Source organism: Pan troglodytes, chromosome 9 (genome assembly GCF_028858775.2).
Source record: "Pan troglodytes isolate AG18354 chromosome 9, NHGRI_mPanTro3-v2.0_pri, whole genome shotgun sequence".
In the NCBI taxonomy this organism is placed as follows: Eukaryota; Metazoa; Chordata; class Mammalia; order Primates; family Hominidae; genus Pan; species Pan troglodytes.
Window position 1 is genome coordinate 14005736 of NC_072407.2, and position 20499 is coordinate 14026234.

The 20499-nt window shown below is 38.5% G+C and overlaps 1 protein-coding gene across 7 annotated transcripts in view; it reads right to left on the reverse strand.

Moving 5' to 3' along the window:
* SBF2 (SET binding factor 2) overlaps positions 1 to 20499 on the reverse strand; it is a 516757-nt gene that overhangs the window by 76489 nt on the left and 419769 nt on the right. For all 7 annotated transcript variants that reach the window (XR_010147145.1, XR_010147144.1, XR_010147143.1 and 4 more), the window contains 2 exons: positions 3187 to 3357; positions 1423 to 1685 (listed from right to left, as the gene is read on the reverse strand). Coding sequence is in view for 4 of the 7 variants with exons in the window: in XM_016920369.4 (XP_016775858.4) it covers positions 1423 to 1685; positions 3187 to 3357 (434 nt within the window). In the remaining 3 variants the exon portion in view is untranslated. The remainder of the gene's footprint in view (positions 1 to 1422; positions 1686 to 3186; positions 3358 to 20499) is intronic.

A 20499-nucleotide genomic window follows, 5' to 3' on the forward strand; every position in this document is an offset into this window, starting at 1 on the left:
TGGAATTACGAGTAGTGAAGGAATGGGAAAGCATCATTTCGGGAAGATCCTTTTGGCAGTAGAAAGAAGAATAAAAAATGAAACAACTAAGAGACTGTTATAATTAGGGCTTGAAGTGATAAAGGCCAGACTATGTTGTTCCCATTAAATAACCAGAGGATGAACAAGAAACTCTATACGGGTGGGGGTAAGAGATCTGTGCAGTTGACTGTATGGTGTGAAATGCTGATTCCAAGTTGTCTAGCCTGGAAGACCAGAAACTCTGAGGTGTTCCTGACAAAAATGAAGTACCTAGGATAACAAGATTAAAAGGTTTGGGCCAGAGATTTAGGCTTGTGGATGAGTCTTCCATAGAGTAAGAAGAGCTTGGAAAAGGAATTGAGAATGGGAAGAGAAGAGGAGCTGCCTGAAGGAGCATGAGGAGAAGAATTTATGCGAGCTCGAACTACCAGGATGTTGCGGCACCCATCACTGAAGCTCTAAGAAGGATAGAATTTCACTACTGTTGGGTTGATAAGTTCATTTATTCACTCATTTAATCATCTGTTCAACCAAATATTTATAGAGTACTATATGCAAAGACACTAGGAATACAGCAATGAACAAAACTGACAAAGGAAACATAACAAGCAAACATATGAAAATAAATCAGGTTGTAAAAAATGACATGAAAGAAACAATGCAAAGTAGGAGAGGGAGAGGTATTATTAAGATGCAGAAGTCAGGAGGGCTTCTTGAGGCAAGTAACATTTGAGCAGAGACCTAAATAAAGTGAGGAAGTGATTCTTGGCCTGTTTAGGTGAGAATATTCCAGGATGAAAATACCAGTACAAAGGATGTGAGGCAGGAATATGCTTGGAGTGTCTGAGGATTAGCATGAGCAGGGAGACCAGTTTGCTTGACAGAAGAGTGATAGGAAATAGGGGGTCAGAGCAGTAGCCAGAGGACGGATTCCGATAGGCCTTGCAGGCCATGGTAAACACTGGGTTTTAGTTTCAGTGGTATGAGAAGTCACTGGAGGGTAGAGAGGAAGGCATGGTTGAGGGTATGACTACAAGGTTGAGGAAAAGGAGGGCTGAGAAACAAACAGCCACTTTTGCAAGAAGGTGCTCACTAATTTCTTTGGAATGATTTCTGTAAATTGCTTTAGCAGACAGTAACTGAAGGGCTGGATCAGTAATGGGTGAGACATTTGGAAAAATTAGGTCATAAAAAAGAAGAAAGTGTGGGAAGTGGTTAAGAATAGTAGGATGAAGTGAATCTTTTAGAGAGAAAAGCTGAGCAAGTCCAAAGGTGAGGAAAAATGGTTAACTTTTGAAATATGTACAGCAGTATTTGCTCAAAATGTTTAATATTATCTGTCAAGCCAAGACTGGCCCCAAGAAGAGGAGGAGGAGGGTCTGTGTGTTCACATTTTGGTACCTGTTTGTGACAATGCTGTTGCTTCCGCTCTCCCAGTCACCTGGCGCTGATGTTCTTAGGAGCTTGTTTTTACTTGTGTCGAGTGGAACTAGCAGGTTCACCATGAGGTTTGCAAAGTGAATGGCCTGACTAAAGACAGTGCTTTCCTCATGTTGCACTAGCTCTTGCTGAGTTGACTTGCTCAGGGTAGGCCAAAGGCGTAGTTGCTCAGCTGCCAGGTCCATTGCTGTCTTCTCCTGATAATGGTCATCAGGAAGCTTATCCTAAAAAATAAAGCAACACAATCCAAAAGAGAACCATCACTTCAGGTGAGCTTAAAAAACATAGATTTTTTTTTTTTTTTGAGACGGAGTCTCGTTCTGTCGCCCAGGCTGGAGTGCAGTGGCGCGATCTTGGCTCACTGCAAGCTCTGCCTCCCAGGTTCACGCCATTCTCCTGCCTCAGCCTCCCGAGTAGCTGGGACTACAGTCGCCTGCCACCACGCCCAGCTAATTTTTTGTATTTTTAGTAGAGACGGGGTTTCACCATGTTAGCCAGGATGGTCTCGATCTCCTGACCTTGTAATCAGCCCGCCTCGGCCTCCCAAAGTGCTGGGATTACAGGCGTGAGCCACCGCGCCCGGCCTAACATAGATGTTTTAAATAACTATTCTATTAAATGCTTAAATCAGCAAAAATGAAAACATAAACAAAACATAACCACCACAAAACAAAACCTAGTCTTCTTTCCCAGATCCAACAGGCCTTGAGTGGAACTATGTGACAAACCTCAGGAAGCAGCAGCAAAGCACCTTATAGCTTGTGAAGAGCTGGTATGTCTATGGTCTCACTTGTACCTAACCTAGGGCTGGCTCCGGGATAGACTTCTTTAGAATGGCTGACAAAGAAGCAGTGACATGTGTTTGCTCTATGGATGCTTTCGAGATGTGTCAATATTAACATTACATCTGCTTAAAAAATTATCAAAAGCACCCCCGAAGCCCAGTAAATTTCTGGAGTATAATGATAATCAGCCTTTAAGGCTGCTTTAAGTTCAATTCATGAGGATGATAGTTTCTAACACTTATTATTACTGCATACCATGTACTCTTCAATGCACTTTATATATGAGACACTAAAATCTCATAATAATCATATCCATTTTACCAGTGAAGATATAAGGCACAGTGAAGTAACATGACTTGCCCCAAACCAGAGAGCTAGTAAATGATGTTTTAAACTTTCAGAGTATTTAAAACGACTCTTTCAAATTAAAAACAATTTTCTTGATTTTTAAATTTTTTTGATATTTTTCATAAAAATATTTTATGCGGATAAAACATAGAGAAACATGTAGAATATTCCTAGAAGAAGACCTAGATTTATTACTGGCATTTTTTAAATACAACTACCAAATTTTACATTTATTTTGGAGTTAATTAACTTTAATTTGATATTCCTCCAGGGAAGTTAGTTGCATAGAGAAGTATGCCTGTTATTTTAGGTTTGTTCTTTCTATTCAACTTCCTATAGTCATTTCCAGGAAATTCTTATTTATTAAAGTATATTAAAACAATCCTAGTGCTGAAGAACTGTATTAAGAAGTTATTATGGAAAAACATAATGTCTGAAATCAACAGAAGAAAGATATCACAGGGCTCCCTAAATAAAACCCAAATACACTGGCAGGAAGCAGCTAGAGGTTTTTTTTGCCCTGGGAACATCTGCTTTCCTTAAAGCCAGAATCCTAATCCCACACAATTAGAGTTCTTTTCTTCTCTCTTACCTTTTGCTTCAGATGCAGGGCATGATTGTCTTCCTTGGCTGAGAGATAAAGGGAGCGAACCTGTTCCTGCACTGCATTGTAAAAGGTTGTCTCCCAAAATTGCTGATTTGTCCAAATGGGGTGGTCTTGTACACACGTGTAAGCAAACTGGCTGACTCCAGGGGCAAGTTTCTGTGAGAACACACAAAATACATCACCATGGGGCTGGCAGAATTATAACAGTTCATAAGGTCACAGGGGCCACAGTTAATCATAGATGTGATCAAAGGATTTCTCTAAAGAATATCGTATGGTAGTACAGGCTTAGCAATCAGCAACTTACTCCTTTTTAACTGGCAACTGTGGGCTTGCTGTTGGATCCTTGAGAGTCTCAGTCACTTTATCAAAATGGGTATTTTAGTAACAGCTAAAAATCAAAGCTGTTATTATATCAATTAGAAAATACAGGAAAAGGAGGCACTGTAGGTTTAGTGAATATTATTACAATTAGGGCATATAATAAAATCCATCACGACATAAACATAAAACTCCAGATAATTTAACATTTCTTCTACTTGGCTTTAGGGTACTTTTTTTAAAGAGACAACAACTGAAATATGAGTGAACCTACAGCTTGGCCTTACACACAGAATGAGGATATAGCATGAATTAGGGACTCAGGAGAACTGCACTTTTCCTGCTGCTCATTCCAGCCCATTACCTCCCCACCAAAGCTGTTGCCTGGCTCACATACTCTCTAGAAGACTGCCCTGGGCTTCAAGGGCATTTTCTGGTAACCAAATTTGTGCAGGGAAAGATAAACACAAACCAAACCTCCTTCCTTTCAGGGACTTCCTGCTGGGTTTCAGCGTAAGAGTAAACTTAAGAGGTGATTAACAACAGAGGGAAGGAAAATGAACTCTGCAGGCATTTAGAAGGCACTTCATATATATTTAAGTTTGTTTAGTTCCAAAACCCCTGCTCTTTTTATAACACCAAATTGTCTTTCAAAAGAACTGAAAGTAAATAAAAATAAATGAAATGCCAAATTAACTGCCAATTAGCACTTCTGTTTTCCCCTCACTTTATGATTTTGTTTCCCAAAGTAATATTCTACCTTGGAACCTCTGAAAAAAACTTGTATAACATTGCATTTTAAAATTTAAAGATAATTTACATTGCCAAATTTCAGTTAGTGACTTGAGTCATCTTTCCAAAACTATTTCTGGAAAATAACTTTCTTTTATTTCTGGAAATAAAAGTTACTCTATAACTTTTAGAGTAAAAGTTAAGGATGTTTCAAATTTTTAAAAATTCATAATTTTCCAAGAAAGAGTAGGTACCATTTTCAATAAACATTTTTTGGCCCATTTTATTCTTTGGAATTGAGTTCATCTGTTTTCTGTGAGTAGAACTAAAGTTTCTGATAAGTTTTCTTTCAAAGCAATTTAATAAGCTGAGTCTCTTCTCCTGAAATGTTGGACACTGAAGATGATTACTAAGGTTATATAACAGTTACACAACAAAAGTTGGTTCATTTCTTAGGGACGTATACCAGATATATAAGACATCTGGTAAAAATTACATGCTCAATACATGCTAATCTCCTTTTTGGTCTAGAGCTGCATACCACGAAATGTAGTACCTGTGTAGTTAGAAGCTGGGTGGTTGTGATTTTGCCTTAAAGAGTCTCTGTGTACTACATGCCATCTGTAAGACCCTTTCAAGATAGGACTGTGTTACTGCTGCTGAGGTAACTTGCTATAACCTCAGTTCTCCCTATTAAGTGGCTGTAAGTTGTGGCTATGAAGCAAAAATCAGGAGTTCTGCGAGGGTGCACAGGGATCATTGTTGGATTTCATTATGCCTATCTGCTCATTTAAGAAACAGTTACTGTCTACCTATGGGAAATCATGAACAAAATGTGTGTGGTTTTGTGAGTGCGTAAGCAGAAGCCACACACACTGAATCACAAGCTCCTTCTATACTCTGCATGAAGACACTTGGGACATGGATTACACACTTTTTCCTCCTTCATTTTTTAGTCCTTTACTGTAAGGACCAACAATTGTTTCAGTAGCAGTACACAAGCCTATTTTGAAACAGTTTTTTTTTTTTTTTTTTTTTTTGAGACAAGGTCTGGCTTTGTTACCCAGGCTGGAGTGCAGTGGCATGATCATGGCTTACTGCAGCCTCAACCTCCCAGGCTCAAAAGATCCTCCCACCTCAGCCTCCCTAGTAGCTGTAGTAGCTGGGACTACAGGTGTGCTCCACCACACCCAGCAATTTTTGTAGTTTTTTTTGTAGAAAAATTTGAACCTGGGAGGTGGAGGTTGCAGTGAGATGAGATGGGGTTTTTGTAGAGATGGGGTTTCATCATATTTCCCAGGCTGGTCTTGAACTCCTGGGCTCCAGTGATCCACCTGCCTTGGCCTCCCAAAGTGCTAGGATTATAGATGTGAGCCACCATGACCAGCCTGAAAGAGATTTTAAAGGCACTAAATTCAAATGAGATAAAACTGTAATTCTCAACTGCCTTTACCATGAGTATACTCAGGGCAGTACCATTTCTTACAAATGCAGCATAACATAATCAATGGCAACTCTAAAAATGTTGAAGTCTTGAAATTATATTCATATAGATAAGCTCCAAAAAACTGAGCTTTTAATAAATCCTTATCAGATTCTCAAAAAGTACTTTTAGGATAATCAGCATGCCAAAAAAGTTATTAATTAAACATCTTTTATTAAAACTTAACAGAAATGTATAGGAATCTGAAGGTGTAATGAAGCCCCACCTTTCTTCAGTATTTTTCACACTGATGGTGTATATTTGCTTTCCTTGGCACATTTGAGTTGACATTACAGGTTGAATGTCCCTTATCTGAAATACTTGGGACCAGAAGTGTTTCTGATTTTGGAATATCTGCATCATATTTACTGGTTGAGCATTCTAAATCTGAAAATCTGACATCTGAAATGCTCCAATGAACATTTCTTCTGAGTATCATGCCAGCCCACTACAAGTTTAGAATTTTGGAGCATTTTGAATTTTCTTTTTTCTTTTTGGAGACAGGGTCTCACTCTGTCACCCAGGCTGATGACAATCATAGATCATTGCAGCCTAGAACTCCTGGGCTTAAGGGATTCTCCCGCCTTAACCTCCTGAGTAGCTAGGACTACATGCATGTACTGCCATACCTGGCTAATTTTAAAAAATGTTTTTTGAGGCCAGGCACAGTGGCTCACGCCTGTAATCCAAGCACTTTGGGAAGCTGAGACAGGCAGATCACTGAAGGTTGGGAATTCAAGACCAGCCTGGCCAATATGGTGAAACCCCGTCTCTACTAAAAATACAAAAATTAGCTGGGTGTGGTGGCAGCCACCTGTAATCCCAGCTACTTGGGAGACTGAGGCAGGAGAGTTGCTTGAATCTGGGAGGTGGAGGTTGCAGTGAGCTGAGATCGTGCCACTGTACTCCAGCCTAGGCAACAGAGCGAGACTCCATCTCAAAAAAAAAAAAAAAAAAAAATGTTTCTTGAAACAGGTTTTCACTATGTTGCCCAGGCTGGTCTTGAACTCCTGGCCTCAAGCAATCCCCCCACCTCGGCCTTCCAAAGTGCTGGGATAGGATTAGGCCACCAAGTGTGGCCCAAATTTTTGAATTAGATATACTCAACCTGTATCTTCATGTTTATGCACAAACTAAAAGTTGAATATGCAAAAACTAATCTAAATAGTTTGAGCAAAAGTGGGACTATATATGTTCCAAGGAAGAAAAACGGTGCAAGACAAGACTGACAGTGGCCCAAAGGGTCAGAACCCACAGCCTGTTTACTAGGTGAGCATTACAGCAGGGTGAAGTGACTATAGTACAAACACTTGGTGGCAAGACAGACACAAATGGCTATGGCATCTGTGATAGTGGCAGTAGTCTTAGTAAACAGAGAAAATAAGTGCCTGCAGATAAAATGATCTCCTGATATGTGCGTTAGAAATCATTAACCCCCAAATACTTAAAATATTATTCTTTTTCTAGACATGCAATTTGCCTTCTTTCTTTGTGGTTTCTTGCTTTGTCTGGTCAACCACAAGCAGAGCACTGTGTCCCTCAGTGAGGGTGGGCAGGGCCATTCCACTGATGGGCGTTCTCAGGACCAGCAGAGGGCAGTATCACTTTATTCTGCCTAGACTCCATCATGGCTTGATCTACAAATTGCAAAAATGGAACTTTGCAGTCAGCTTGGGCTAGAAAGTGGGTGGTAAGGTAAATATTTCAGGTGTTCACTGTGCATTTGAGAGAATCTATAAAGAAAGAGAACTGTTCAGGGTCATATGGTAAGATGAGTAGAACAGATGGGAACAGAAATAAAGCTTTCCATTACGTTGTTTCTGTAAGATACAAAATGAACATATTTTACAAAACAAACCTGTAATATAATTATGTAGGGAAAGATGTAATGAGACTTTAGGGTTTCGAATTCAGTATAACCTGGGACAGTAGCAGTAATTTTAGTAAACAGAGAAAATAAGCATCTATGGATAAAACTATCTTCTGATTGTGATAATTTAAGAAAAAAATTTTTTTTTATTATTTTGTGTTTATTTTTTTTTTGATTCTAATAATTTCTCTGGTTTGAAGAAAAACTTTCCCAAGACAAGATGGTTTTACAAATTGGTCTGTATACTAGCATCATAATCTTTTAATATTGCACAAAGATGAGATTTAACTCATACTGAGGGTGTGAGATGGTGCTGCTGGTTGGGAATGCTTTTGTTAAATCACATCTCTCTTTCATTCTCTTCAATTCTGGCAACAATATTTACATTTCATATTAATTTTAAGATTCTGTCCTAAAAAAAAAAAAGTGGTATTGTGCCATGCAATTTTATGAGATATTTAAGAATGTGTTGACTTCCTTCTTTATCTAGAAAAAACAGCCCTTGAAGGTACTAGATTAAGCAATGCCATTCATTTTCCACAAAGCTTTAAAAGGAAACCCAGCATGGGACAGGATATGAAGAATAAACTCATGGGGCTCACCAACCAGCAGGCCAGATTCAAATCCAAATAAAGGATGCAAATCATCTGAGAGATGAGATGGTTAAGGGAAAGGTTAAGATATCAGCATGAGGGGCCTGTTGAAGGCCTGTCTGGCTAGACATGTTAGTTCCCCAAGCTCAAGGCTCTAGTTTGGGAGCTCAGGGAAAACCAGATTTCAGGAAAGAAGGCTAGCTGGCAGGTCTTTTCCATAAACATGTAATGGTCTTAAAGAATAATGCAGAGATTCGTTGTCTAAATTGCTGGAGATTTCCTATCTAGTTCTGGTCCCTGGAATATAAGTGTACCTAACTAACTGCACAATTCAGGGATGGTGCTAGCAAGTCCTCCTGTGATTCTGCTCTGGCCTGACCAAGTCCAGATATTAAGTCACTTTAATAATTAATTTTAGAGCATTTTCTGATGAAATTGGGAGTCTTTCTTTTGCTTAGTCTTGAGAGACAAACAAAAGGAAGATAGGAATAGAAAAAATTGTATCCAAAACCTGGCTTTATCAAATCTTAAACATATTTGCTTTGTCCCTCCCTCTCTCTCTCTTTTTTTTTTTTTAAAGAAAGGACATACAATACACACAAGTCCACTGTATACTTCTCCTGATTCTATTTCTCTCCTATCCTAGAGGTAACCATGATCATGAATTACATATTATCTTTCCCATTTTGTTTTTTACCTGTGTATGTCCATAAAGAATACATAAGTTATATTGCAGGTTTTATTCTATCCCTTATTGATGCTTTTCATGTATATAACTCATATTTCATCTATTTATGTGACATCTAACAAAACTATATAATTAATCAGGAACAAAACACAACTGGCTTATGTAAACATACAACTCAGCAGGAGCAGAAAGAGAATGGCCTATAAGCAATGAGTATTTAGGATATTATGCTCATTAGTTAGTGGGATTTACAGAATAGTGAATAATCCATTTAGTTAAATGGGATGACTATAAGCATCTTCTACAGTTTTTCCTGTTTTACTACCTGATACTCAGATTGAACAGTACAAGTATCCTTAAACTCAGAATGGTCTATACCCCTTCTAGATTGCTCAGATCAAGGCATACAATTTCTGCACAAGAGGTATATTCATCCACGAGCATTGTCCAGTATTCACTTGATGTGCCAGATTCTATAAATGTCAGTAGTTGGGATGAATGGATTGAAGTCCTTTTTTTTCAAGACATAGTCTCGCCTTGTGACCCAGGCTGGAGTGTAGTGGCACAAACAAGGCTCACTGTAGTCTTGACCTCCTGGGCTCAAGCAATCCTCTTGCCTCAGCCTCCTGTGTAACTGGGACCACAGGCACACACCACCATGCCTAGCTAATTTCTGTATTTTTTGTAGAGATGGGGCCTCACTTTGTTGCCTAGGCTGGTATCAAACTCCTGGGCTCAAGTGATCCTCCCGCCTCGGCCACCCAAAGTTCTAGGATTAACGCCATGAGCCACCAGGCCCAGTTGAACTCTGTTTTTAAACCACTTAGCCTTCTAATGATTCTGTGTCTTAAGTTGTTTAGTAAATATTAAGAGTTCAGAGGATAAATCAATTTCTTTCCTTTGTGGTCCAGAAATTGGTAGACATCAAATCCAAGACTGTTGTCCAGTCCTTTGCCTGGGTTTGGTGGTCTCAAAAATATAAGATATGATCGAAATTCTCCCAATCCTCCCCATTTTTGGCCAGTTTTTATTTATTTATTTTTTTTGAGGCAGGGTCTCACCTGCTGCCCAGGCTACAGTGCAGTTGGCACAATCTTGGTTCACTGCAGTCTCAACCTCTGGGGCTCAAGTGATCCTCCCACCTCAGCCTCCTGAGTAGCTGAGACTACAGGTGTGCATTACCATACCTGGCTAATTATTAAACAAAATTTTTGTAGAGATAGGGGTCTCACTATGATGCCTAGGCTGGACAACTTTATACAAGTAGTACAATGTTGTGTTTCATTCTGCAACTTGGTTTTTCATGCATTATGTTGTTAGATTTATTCAGGTAATGAGAATTATCTGACAACTAGAAATATCTCTGTAAAAAATATTTAAAATAAGAAAAAATTATTATAACCAACCTGTACTGAGTATAATACATTCTCAGTATAAATATTTACTGATTCAGTTAGTCCTCACAACAATCTTATGACCCACTGAGATAAGTACCATTAGTTCTCCTGTTTAAAAATGAGGAAATAGCCGGGCGCAGTGGCTCATGCCTGTAATTCTAGTACTTTGGAAGGCTGAGGCACGTGGATCACCTGAGGTCAGGAGTTCAAGACCAGCCTAGTCAACATAGTGAAACCCTGTCTCTACTAAAAATATAAAAATTAGCTGGGTGTGGTGGCACATGCCTGTAATCCCAGCTACTTAGGAGGCTGAGGCAGGAGAATTGCTTGAACCTGGGAGGCGGAGGTTGCAGTGAGCCAAGATTGTGCCACTGCACTCCAGCCTGGATGACAGAGCAAAACTGTCTCAAAAAAAAAAAAAAAAAAAAAAGCGGGAGGCGTGGCGGGGCGAAACTGAGGCAAAAAGAAGTAATTTGCTCAAGGGAACACTGATAGGGAGTGACAGAGCCAGAGATGGGATTTGAACCCAGCCAGTTTGGCTTATAGAGTCTTGTTTTTCAACTACTGCACAATTTAACTATTGTATGGAATTCCATGGTATGAATATACAGCATTTTCTTGTTTCTGTTAATAGACATTTGTATTATTTCCAACTGCTTGCTATTATAAACACTGATGCATAAATATCATTATATATTTCAACTGCCAACTATTAATTATTGGTTTCAGTACCATTTAGTAGGGCCTGGAAGTACTTGACACGGGTCCCAGTAAATGTGGTAATTCTCATTGTTATCTATACCAATAAGCATTTTGGGGTTATTGCATATTGGTTATTTTTCTAATAAGAAATTATTTCATGCAAATATTTTGCAAATCCACTATTTTAAAAAATTAACAATAATTCTTTAATATCAGGAAGTCCTAGCCTTAAACAATCTTAAAATTCATATGGAATCACATAAGACCCTGAATAGCCAAAGCAATCCTGAGGAAAAAAAAACAAAGCTGGAAGCATCACACTATCTGACTTCAAAATATACTATAAGGCTATAGTAGCCAAAACAGCATGGTACTGCCATAAAAACAGACTCATTGACTAAAAAAACAGAATAGAGAACCCATAAATAAATCTATGTATGCATAGCCAACTGATTTTCCACAAAGGTGCCAAGAACAGATACTGGGGAAATAACAGTCTCTTCAATAAATGATGTTGGGAAAACTGGATATCCATATGCAGGAAAATGAGACTAGACCTCCATCTCTCACCATATACAAAAATCAAATCAAAATGAATTAAAGACTTCAATGTAAGACCTGAAACTATGAAACTACTAGAAGAAAATATTGGGGAAATGCTGCAGGACATTGGTCTGGGCAAAGATTTCTTGGGCAAGACCTCAAAAAGCACAGGCAACAAAAGCAAAAATAGACAAATGGGATTACATCAAGTTAAAAAGCTTCTCCATAGCAAAGGAAACAATTAGCAAACTAAAGAAACAACATACAAAATGGGAGAAAATATTTACAAACTATCCATCCATCCAACAAGGGATTAATAACCAGAGTATACAAGGAATGCAAGCAACTCAATAGCAAACAAACAAACAAAAAAAGGGCAAATGATTGAGCAGACATTTCTTAAAAGAAGACATAACAATGGTCGACAGGCATATTAAAAAATGCTCAGCATCACTAAACATCAGGGAAATGTAAATCAAAACCACAATGAGATGGGTACAAAAAAATAGAATAAGACCTAGTATTTGATAGCACAACAGGGTGACTACAGTAATTAATGGTTTAATTGTACATTTAAAAATAACTAAAAGGGTATATAATTGGATTGTTTGTAACACAAAGGATAAATGCTTGTGGGGATGGATACCCCATTTTTCATAAAGTGATTATTACATAATGCATGCTTGTATCAAAACATTTCATGTACCCCATAAATATATACACCTACTATGTACCCACAAAAATTAACAATTAAAAAACACAAGGAGATATTATCTTGTCCCAGTTAAATTGAAAAACACAAGGAGATATTATCTTGTCCCAGTTAAAGTGGCTATTATCAAAAAAAGAAAAAGTAACAGATGCCAGTAAGGACACAGAGAATGGAGAATGCTTGTACACTGCTGATGGGAATATAAATGAGTACAGCCATTATGCAAAAACAGTAGTGAGATTCCTTAAAAAACTAACAGTAGATCTACCATACCACCACTGGATATATATCCAAAAGGAAGAAAACTAGTATATCAAAGAGATTACATTTATTATAGCGCTATTCACAATGGCCACGATATGGAATAAACCTAAATGTCCATCAACAGATGAGTGGATAAAGGAAACATGGTATATATACATAGTGGAATAATATTCAGCCATAAAAAAAGAATGAAATCCTGTCATTTGCAGCAACATGGATGGAACTGGAGGTCATTATGTTAAACGAAATAAGCCAGGCACAGGATAAATATCACATTTTCACACATATGTGGGAGCAAAAAAAGTTCATCTAATGGAAGTAGAGAGTAGGATGATGGTTCCAAGAAGCTGGGAAGGGCTACTGGGAAGGGGGAATAAACAGAGGTTGGTAAATGGGTACAGAAATACATTTAGAAGGAATAAGTTCTAGTGTTTGACAGCACAGTAGGTGATTACAGTTAACAATAATTTATTGTATATTTCAGAATAGCTAGATTTGAAATGTTCCCAACACAAAGAAATGACAAATGTTTGAGGTGATGGATATTCTAATTACTCTGATTTGACCATTACACACCGTATACGTGTATCAAAATATCACTTGTACCCCATAAAAATGTATACTTATGTAACAATAAAAATTCTTTAATATCAAATATCTAGTCATTGTTCAAATTTACAATTGTTTTTTAAATGTAAAAAAGTTGTTGGGGCGCAGTGGCTCACGCCTGTAATCCCAGCACTTTGGGAGGCCAAGGTGGGTGGATCATGAGGTCAGGAGATCGAGACCATCCTGGCTAACACAGTGAAATCCCATCTCTACAAAAATACAAAAAAAAAAAAAAAAAAAAAAAAAAAATTAGCCGGGTGTGGTGGCGGGTGCCTGTAGTCCCAGCTACTCGGGAGGCTGAGGCAGGAGAATGGCATGAACCCGGGAGGCGGAGCTTGCAGTGAACTGAGATTGCGCCACTGCACTCCAGCCTGGGCAACAGAGTGACAGACAAAAAAAAAAAAAAATAGTAAATAAATAAAAATTAAAAAAAAGTTTGTCTTTGTTTTTCTGTTATTTTTACAATCAGTTTGCTTAACTTGAGTAGGAATTAAGGTCAAATAAGGTCTATATATTACCAATAGTTTGTATATTGCTAGCATCAATTTTATTCTAGTTTCTTTTTCCACTTGCAATTTATTTGTTGAAGAAACCGGATCATTTGTCCTAGAAAGTTTCCATCAGTCTGACTGCATCCCAGTGGTGACATCTGACACATTTCTTTTGTCCTCTGTGTTTTCCTACAAATTAGTAGTTGAATCTAGATGCTTGATCAGACTCAGGCTTGTTTGGCAAGAGTATTTCAGACAGTACTAGCCTGAGGGGTAGCACTCACCGGGCACATCTGTTTGTCTCTCCTTTTGTTATGTTAGAGGATGTTGATTGTCAATGCCCAGATTTGTTAATATTAGAAGTTGTAAAATTGTGATATTCTAATTCTAGCATTACTTCCTCACTCATTAGTTAGAGTACTTCTATCAAGAGAAACCTTTCCCTTATCAACTGTTGGTGAACCACAGGCATAGCCTGTATTAGAAAAGCAGGATAAATATTTGATTCTATCCCTTTGTTTAACAATTTTAAAAGCAATAAGTTGTTTTTCTAGTGTCTACCACAGGTAACCAATTAGTTTGGTTTTTAAAAATTAATATCTCTATCAACTCATAAATTTTAAAACATATTTGATTCACTATTAAATTATTCTTAAATCTGTTTAGAAACAAACCCTCCCAAAAAATCTATCCATAAGAGTTCCCTGAAATTTTTTTTTTCTTTTTTTTGGAGACAGAGTCTTGCTTAGTTACCCAGGCTGGAGTGCAGTGGCGCGATCTCAGCTCACTGCAACCTCTGCTTCCTGGGTTCAAGGGGTTCTTGTGCCTCAGCCTCCCGAGTAGCTGGGATTACAGGTTCATGCCACCATGCCTGGCTAATTTTTGTATTTTTAGTAGAGACAGGGTTTCGCCATGTTGGCCAGGCTAGTCACGGTTCAACATACGCAGATCAATAAATGTGATATATCTCATAAACAGAACTAAAGAAAAAACCACATGATTATCTCAATAGATGCAGAAAAGACCTTTGATAACATTCAATATCCCTTCATGTTAAAAACTGCCAATAAACTAGGTATTGAAGGAACATACCTCATAATAATGAGAGCCATATATAACAAACCCACAGCCAATATTATACTGAATAGGCAAAAACTGGAAGCATTCCCTTTGAAAACCGGAACAAGACAAAGATGCCCTCTCTCACAACTCCTATTCAACACAGTATTGGAAGTTCTGGCCCAGGGCAATCAGGCAAGAGAAAGAAATAAAGAGTATTCAAATAGAAAGAGAGGAAGTCAAATTATCTTTGTTTGCTGATGGCATGGTCCTATATCTAGAAAACCCCACTGTCTCAGCCCAAAAGCTTCTTAAGCTGATAAGCAACTTCAGCAAAGTCTCAGCATACAAAAATCAATGTGCAAAAATCAGTAGCATTCCTATATACCAACAACAGGCAAGCAGAGAGCCAAATCATGAATGAACTCTCATTCACAATTGCTATAAAAACAGTAAAATACCTAGGAATAAAGCTAACAAGGCAAGTGAAGGACCTCTTCAAAGAGAACTACAAACCACAGCTCAAAAAAATCAGAGAGGACACAAACAAATGGAAAAACATTCCATGCTCATGTATTTGAAGAATCAGTATTGTGAAAATGGCCATACTGCCCAAAATAATTTATAGATTCAATGCTACTCCCATTAAACTACCATTGACATTCTTCACAGATTTAGAAAATACTATATTAAAATTCACATGGAACCAAAAAAGAGCCTGAATAGCTAAGACGATACTAAGCAAAAAGAACAAAGATGGAGGCATCATGCTACCTGACTTCAGACTATACTACAAGGCTACAGGAACCCGAACAGCATGGTATTGGTACCAAAACAAATATGTAGACCAGTGGAACAGAATACAGAACTCAGAAATAAGACCGCACACCTACAACCATCTGATCATTGACAAACCTGACAGAACAAGCAATGGGGAAGGGATTCCCAATTAATAAATGGTGCTAATAGCTATATACAGAAAATTGAAACTGGACCTCTTCCTTACACCTTATACAAAAATTAACCTGGCCGGGCACAGTGGCTCATGCCTGTAATCCCAGCACTTTGGGAGGCTGAGGTGGGTGGAGCACGAGGTCAGGAGATTGAGACTATCCTGGCCAACATGGTGAAACCCCGTCTCTACTAAAAATACAAAAATTAGCTAGGTGTGGTGGCGCACGCCTGTAGTCCCAGCTACTTGGGAGGCTGAGGCAGGAGAATCGCTTGAACCCAGGAGGTGGAGGTTGCAGTGAGCCGAGATCACACCACTGCACTCCAGCCTGCCAACAGAGTGAGAATCCGACTCAAAAAAAAAAAAAAAAAAAAAGTAACCCAAGATGGATTACAGACTAAAATGTAAAATGCAAAACTATCAAAAACCCTAGGAGAAAATCTAGGCAATACTTTTCAGGATATAGGCAAGAGCAAAGATTTCATAATGAAAGCACCAAAAGCAATTGCAACAAAAGCAAAACTGACAAATGGGATCTAATTAAACTAAAGAGCTTCTGCACAGCAAAAGAAACTATCATCAGAGTGAACAGAAAACCTACAGAATGGGAGAAAATTTTTGCAATCTATCCATCTGACGAAGATCTAATATCCAGAGTCTACAAGGAACTTAAGTAGACTTAGAAGAAAAAAAGACCCCATTAAAAAGTAGGCAAAGGACATGAACAGACACTTCTCAAAATAAGACATACATGTGGCCAACAAACATATGAAAAAAAGCTCACCATCACTGATCATTAGAGAAATGATAATCAAACCCACAATGAGATAACACCTCACACCAGACAGGATGATGATGATGATGATGATGATGATGATGATGATGATTATTTTGAGACGAGTCTCACTCTGTTGCCCAGGCTGGAGTGCAGTGGCGCAATCTCGGATCACTGCAAGCTCCGCCTCCTGGGTTCATGCCATTCTCCTGCCTTAGCCTCCCAAGTAGCTGGGACTACAGGTGACCGCCACCACGCTCAGCTAATTTATTGTATTTTTAGTTGAGACGGGGTTTCACCGTGTTAGCCAGGATTGTCTTGATCTCCTGACCTCGTGAACCGCCCGCCTCAGCCTCCCAAAGTGCTGGGATTACAGGCATGAGCCACTGTGCCCGGCCAGGATGATAATTATTAAAGTAAAAAAACAACAGATGTTGGTGAGGTTGCACAGTATAGGAACACTTTTACACTGTTGGTGGGAGTGTAAATTAGTTCAACCCTTGTGGAAGACAGTGTGGTGATTCCTCAAAGATCTAAAGGCAGAAATACCATTTGACCCAGCAATCCCATTACTGGGTATACGCCCAAAGGAACGTAAATCAGTATATTATAAAGATACATGCATGCATATGTTCATTGCAGCACTATTAACAATAGTAAAAACATGGAATCAACCCAAATACTCATCAACGATAGACTGAATAAAGTAAGTGTGGTATATATACACCATGGAAACTATGCAGCCATGAAAAGGAATGAGATCATGATCTTTGCAGGGATATAGATGGAGGTGGAAGCTATTATCCTCAGCAAACTAACACAGGAACAGTAAACCTAACACTGCATGTTCTTACTTATAGGCGGGAGCTGAAAGATGAGAACACATGGACACATAGGGAAGAACAACACACACTGGGGCCTGTCAGAACATCAGGAAGAATACCTAATGGATGCTGGGCTTAATACCTAGGTGGTGGCATGATCTGTGCAGCAAACTACCTTGGCATACATTTACCTCTGTGATAAACCTGCACATCCTGCATGTACCCCTGGACTTAAAATAAAGGTTGAAGAAAAAAGTAAAAATTAAAAAGTCTAAATACGTGAACAGAGATTTCACCAGAGATGATATATTGATAGCAAATATAAACATGCAAAGATACTCAATATTATTAGTCATTAGGGAAATGAAAATGAAAATCACAATAACCTACCACTTCATATCTACAAGAATGGCTAAAATGACAAACACTGATGTGTGGATCGGAGGAACTGGAACTCTCATACACTGCTGAAAAGAATATAAAATGGCAGTACTATGAAAAAAATGTATTTTTGGCTGGGTGCAATGGCTCACACCTGTAATCCCGGCACTTTGGGAGGTTGAGGCAAGTAGATCACTTGAGATCAGGGGTTCGAGTAAATAATAATAATAAATGCTAAGCCAAATAACCAAAAGAAACCTCTGAATTCAGAGTTCAACATAGTTGTGTCTGAAAAGTACATCATAAAAGAAGAACAGGGACCTCTGTTTTTGTAATAAACTGTAATCTTTATATTTCTGAAATGTATACATATATGCCATAGATCATGAGGTCAGGAGATCGAGACCATCCTGGCTAACACGGTGAAACACTGTCTCTACCAAAAATACAAAAAATTAGCTGGGCATGGTGGCACGCACCTGTAGTCCCAGCTACTCAGGAGGCTGAGGCAGGAGAATCGCTTGAACCCAGGAGGTGCAGGTTGCAGTGAGCCAAGACCGCACCACTGCACTCCAGCTTGGGCGACAGAGTGAGACTCTGTCTCAAAAAAAAAAAAAAAAAAAAAAGTTACTAAAAAATGCTCTGTGTAGTTTGTCACAAAGGTTTAAAGTGATATGGATTAGTACGGCATAAAAATATTGGTTCACAACCACAAATGGTGGTTATAGTCATTCACCCAGTCTGACAATTCAAAAGATATGCTATGGAAACAAAGCTAAGAAGATTATGGTGTATGCTGCTAACTTCATTTCAGGGCAGCTCTAGCACATGAAAGTAAGAAGATCCACTTAATATGTATTTAGTAAACAGAAGCAGCAGCCAGGGGCTCAAGGGATAGTGGGGGCAGCAGCATAGTTGCACAAGGTCATGGTACAATAGCAGGAAACCCACATAGGCAGACATAGATAACTGGGAAATAGAAGTATCTGCCTAGGTAGATGAACAGTGAGCAGTTTTAGGGATCTGCATGAGCAGTGAGGAGGCATATACCTAGAAAGTTGGCTATCATTTAGCTCCAAAGAGCTTTCATTTAGTAGTTTAGCACTATATTAGGATTTAAAGAAAAGACAAAAGTAAGTCCCTTGAAAGAGCATATTTCTGGCCGGGCACGGTGGCTCACGCCTGTAATCCCAGCACTTTGGGAGGCCGAGGCGGGCGGATCACCTGAGGTCAGGAGTTCGAGACCAGACTGGCCAACATGGTGACACCCCGTCTCTACTAAAAATACAAAAATTAGCCGGGCCTGGTGGCAGGCGCCTGTAATCTCAGCTACTCGGGAGGCTGAGGCAAGAGAATCGCTTGAACCCGTGGTCTGTCAAGAGATGGAGGCTGCAGTGAGCCGAGATTGAGCCATTACACTCCAGTCTGGGAGACAAGAGCAAGACTTTGTCTCAAAAAAAAAAAAAAAAAAAAAAAAAAAAAGAGCGTATTTCTTTCCTTGTGTGACTGAGCTTTAGAGTTTAAATCCTCTCATTAAATCTGCATGATATTATTACTATCTTAGAGACTAATGCCAAAGAGAATCTAGAAAAAAACATAATTAGGAAGCTCTCATTCTAAGTCATTTTTAACTTGAATTTTTACTGCCAAGTACATAATAGTGAATCTAAGTAAAAACTTATTCCTTACACTATTTTCTACTTCTTACTAGATGAAGGCAGAAATCACAGTACTACTGAATTACAGTTTTATAGTACGTCTCTTCTTTCCTTAGTTTCTATCTACTCAACTTTTCCAGAGACCCCTAAAAAAATTATCAGAGATACAAAAAGCAAAGTCTTAAAAGCATTTCCTATAAACAAGAAAATCAATATCTTTTAGGGGTCCAGTTTTCCAAATTTCACTGACATTTTGACTAAAAAGCTTAAGACTCTTGTCAATGACCAAATAAAGACTCAAATTGTAGGTTGCCTCCATGATATAGTCAACTGTGGGTGCATTTAAACTGTAACTGTTACTTCAGTGCCTATACTTTCTAAGGGTTTTATTTTGATGCTGTGGTCTTCTGAGAATGAGTGACAGCCAGCCAGTGTGATTCACTGAGGTAGTGCCTACACAAATTAGAGGCTACAAAGCAGTAAATATGGGGCTGGGCCTTGAAGAGGCTCTGACTTACAGAATATTATTGGATGAGTCACCTAAGGTCCTAGCTTAAGTTTATTATTAAAATAACACCTCTTGACTTGCATGTACATCTGCTAAAAGTAGACTAACCTGTCAACCTTGAAGAGCCAATAGTACAAAAAGTTAAAATGTTATATGAAGAGAAAGAAGGAGACCAACCTATTATTGGAAGAAAAACAGCATTGTAAGCTGATTATAAGAACATTTATTTATTGAGGAGAAATATGCCTCTGTTACTGAGGAAAACAGCTCTTCAACTTATAGACTGTATTTATTTTGGAAAGATTGATTAAGACTGAGCCTCTAGAATGAGAGACAAGCTGTTTACCTAGGGGCCATTTCCCAGGAAGAATTATCTATCAAATCATATAGACTGGGTCACAAAGTTCTCCAAGTATTTGCATGGTTAAGCCAATAATTATGCCTAGAATTCTAGAAAATGAGTAAACAGCAGTAATTATCTGGCTAAAAATAACCAAGACAGATCCAGTGCTAAGAATAAATAGCTATAAAGTTACATTAAACTGTTCTAGGACTGCAGATGGTTTTCAAGCTCCAGAGGATCATTTCTCACTTCTAAGGCTTCTAGGAACACCATAAAATCCACCTTCCTCCTACCCACTAGCTCCTCTTTTTATTAATGTCTAGTGGTTTGCTATTTATGTTTCATTTGTACAGTTTAAGGCCTACTTCCTAATACAAAACAAATGTTACTGCA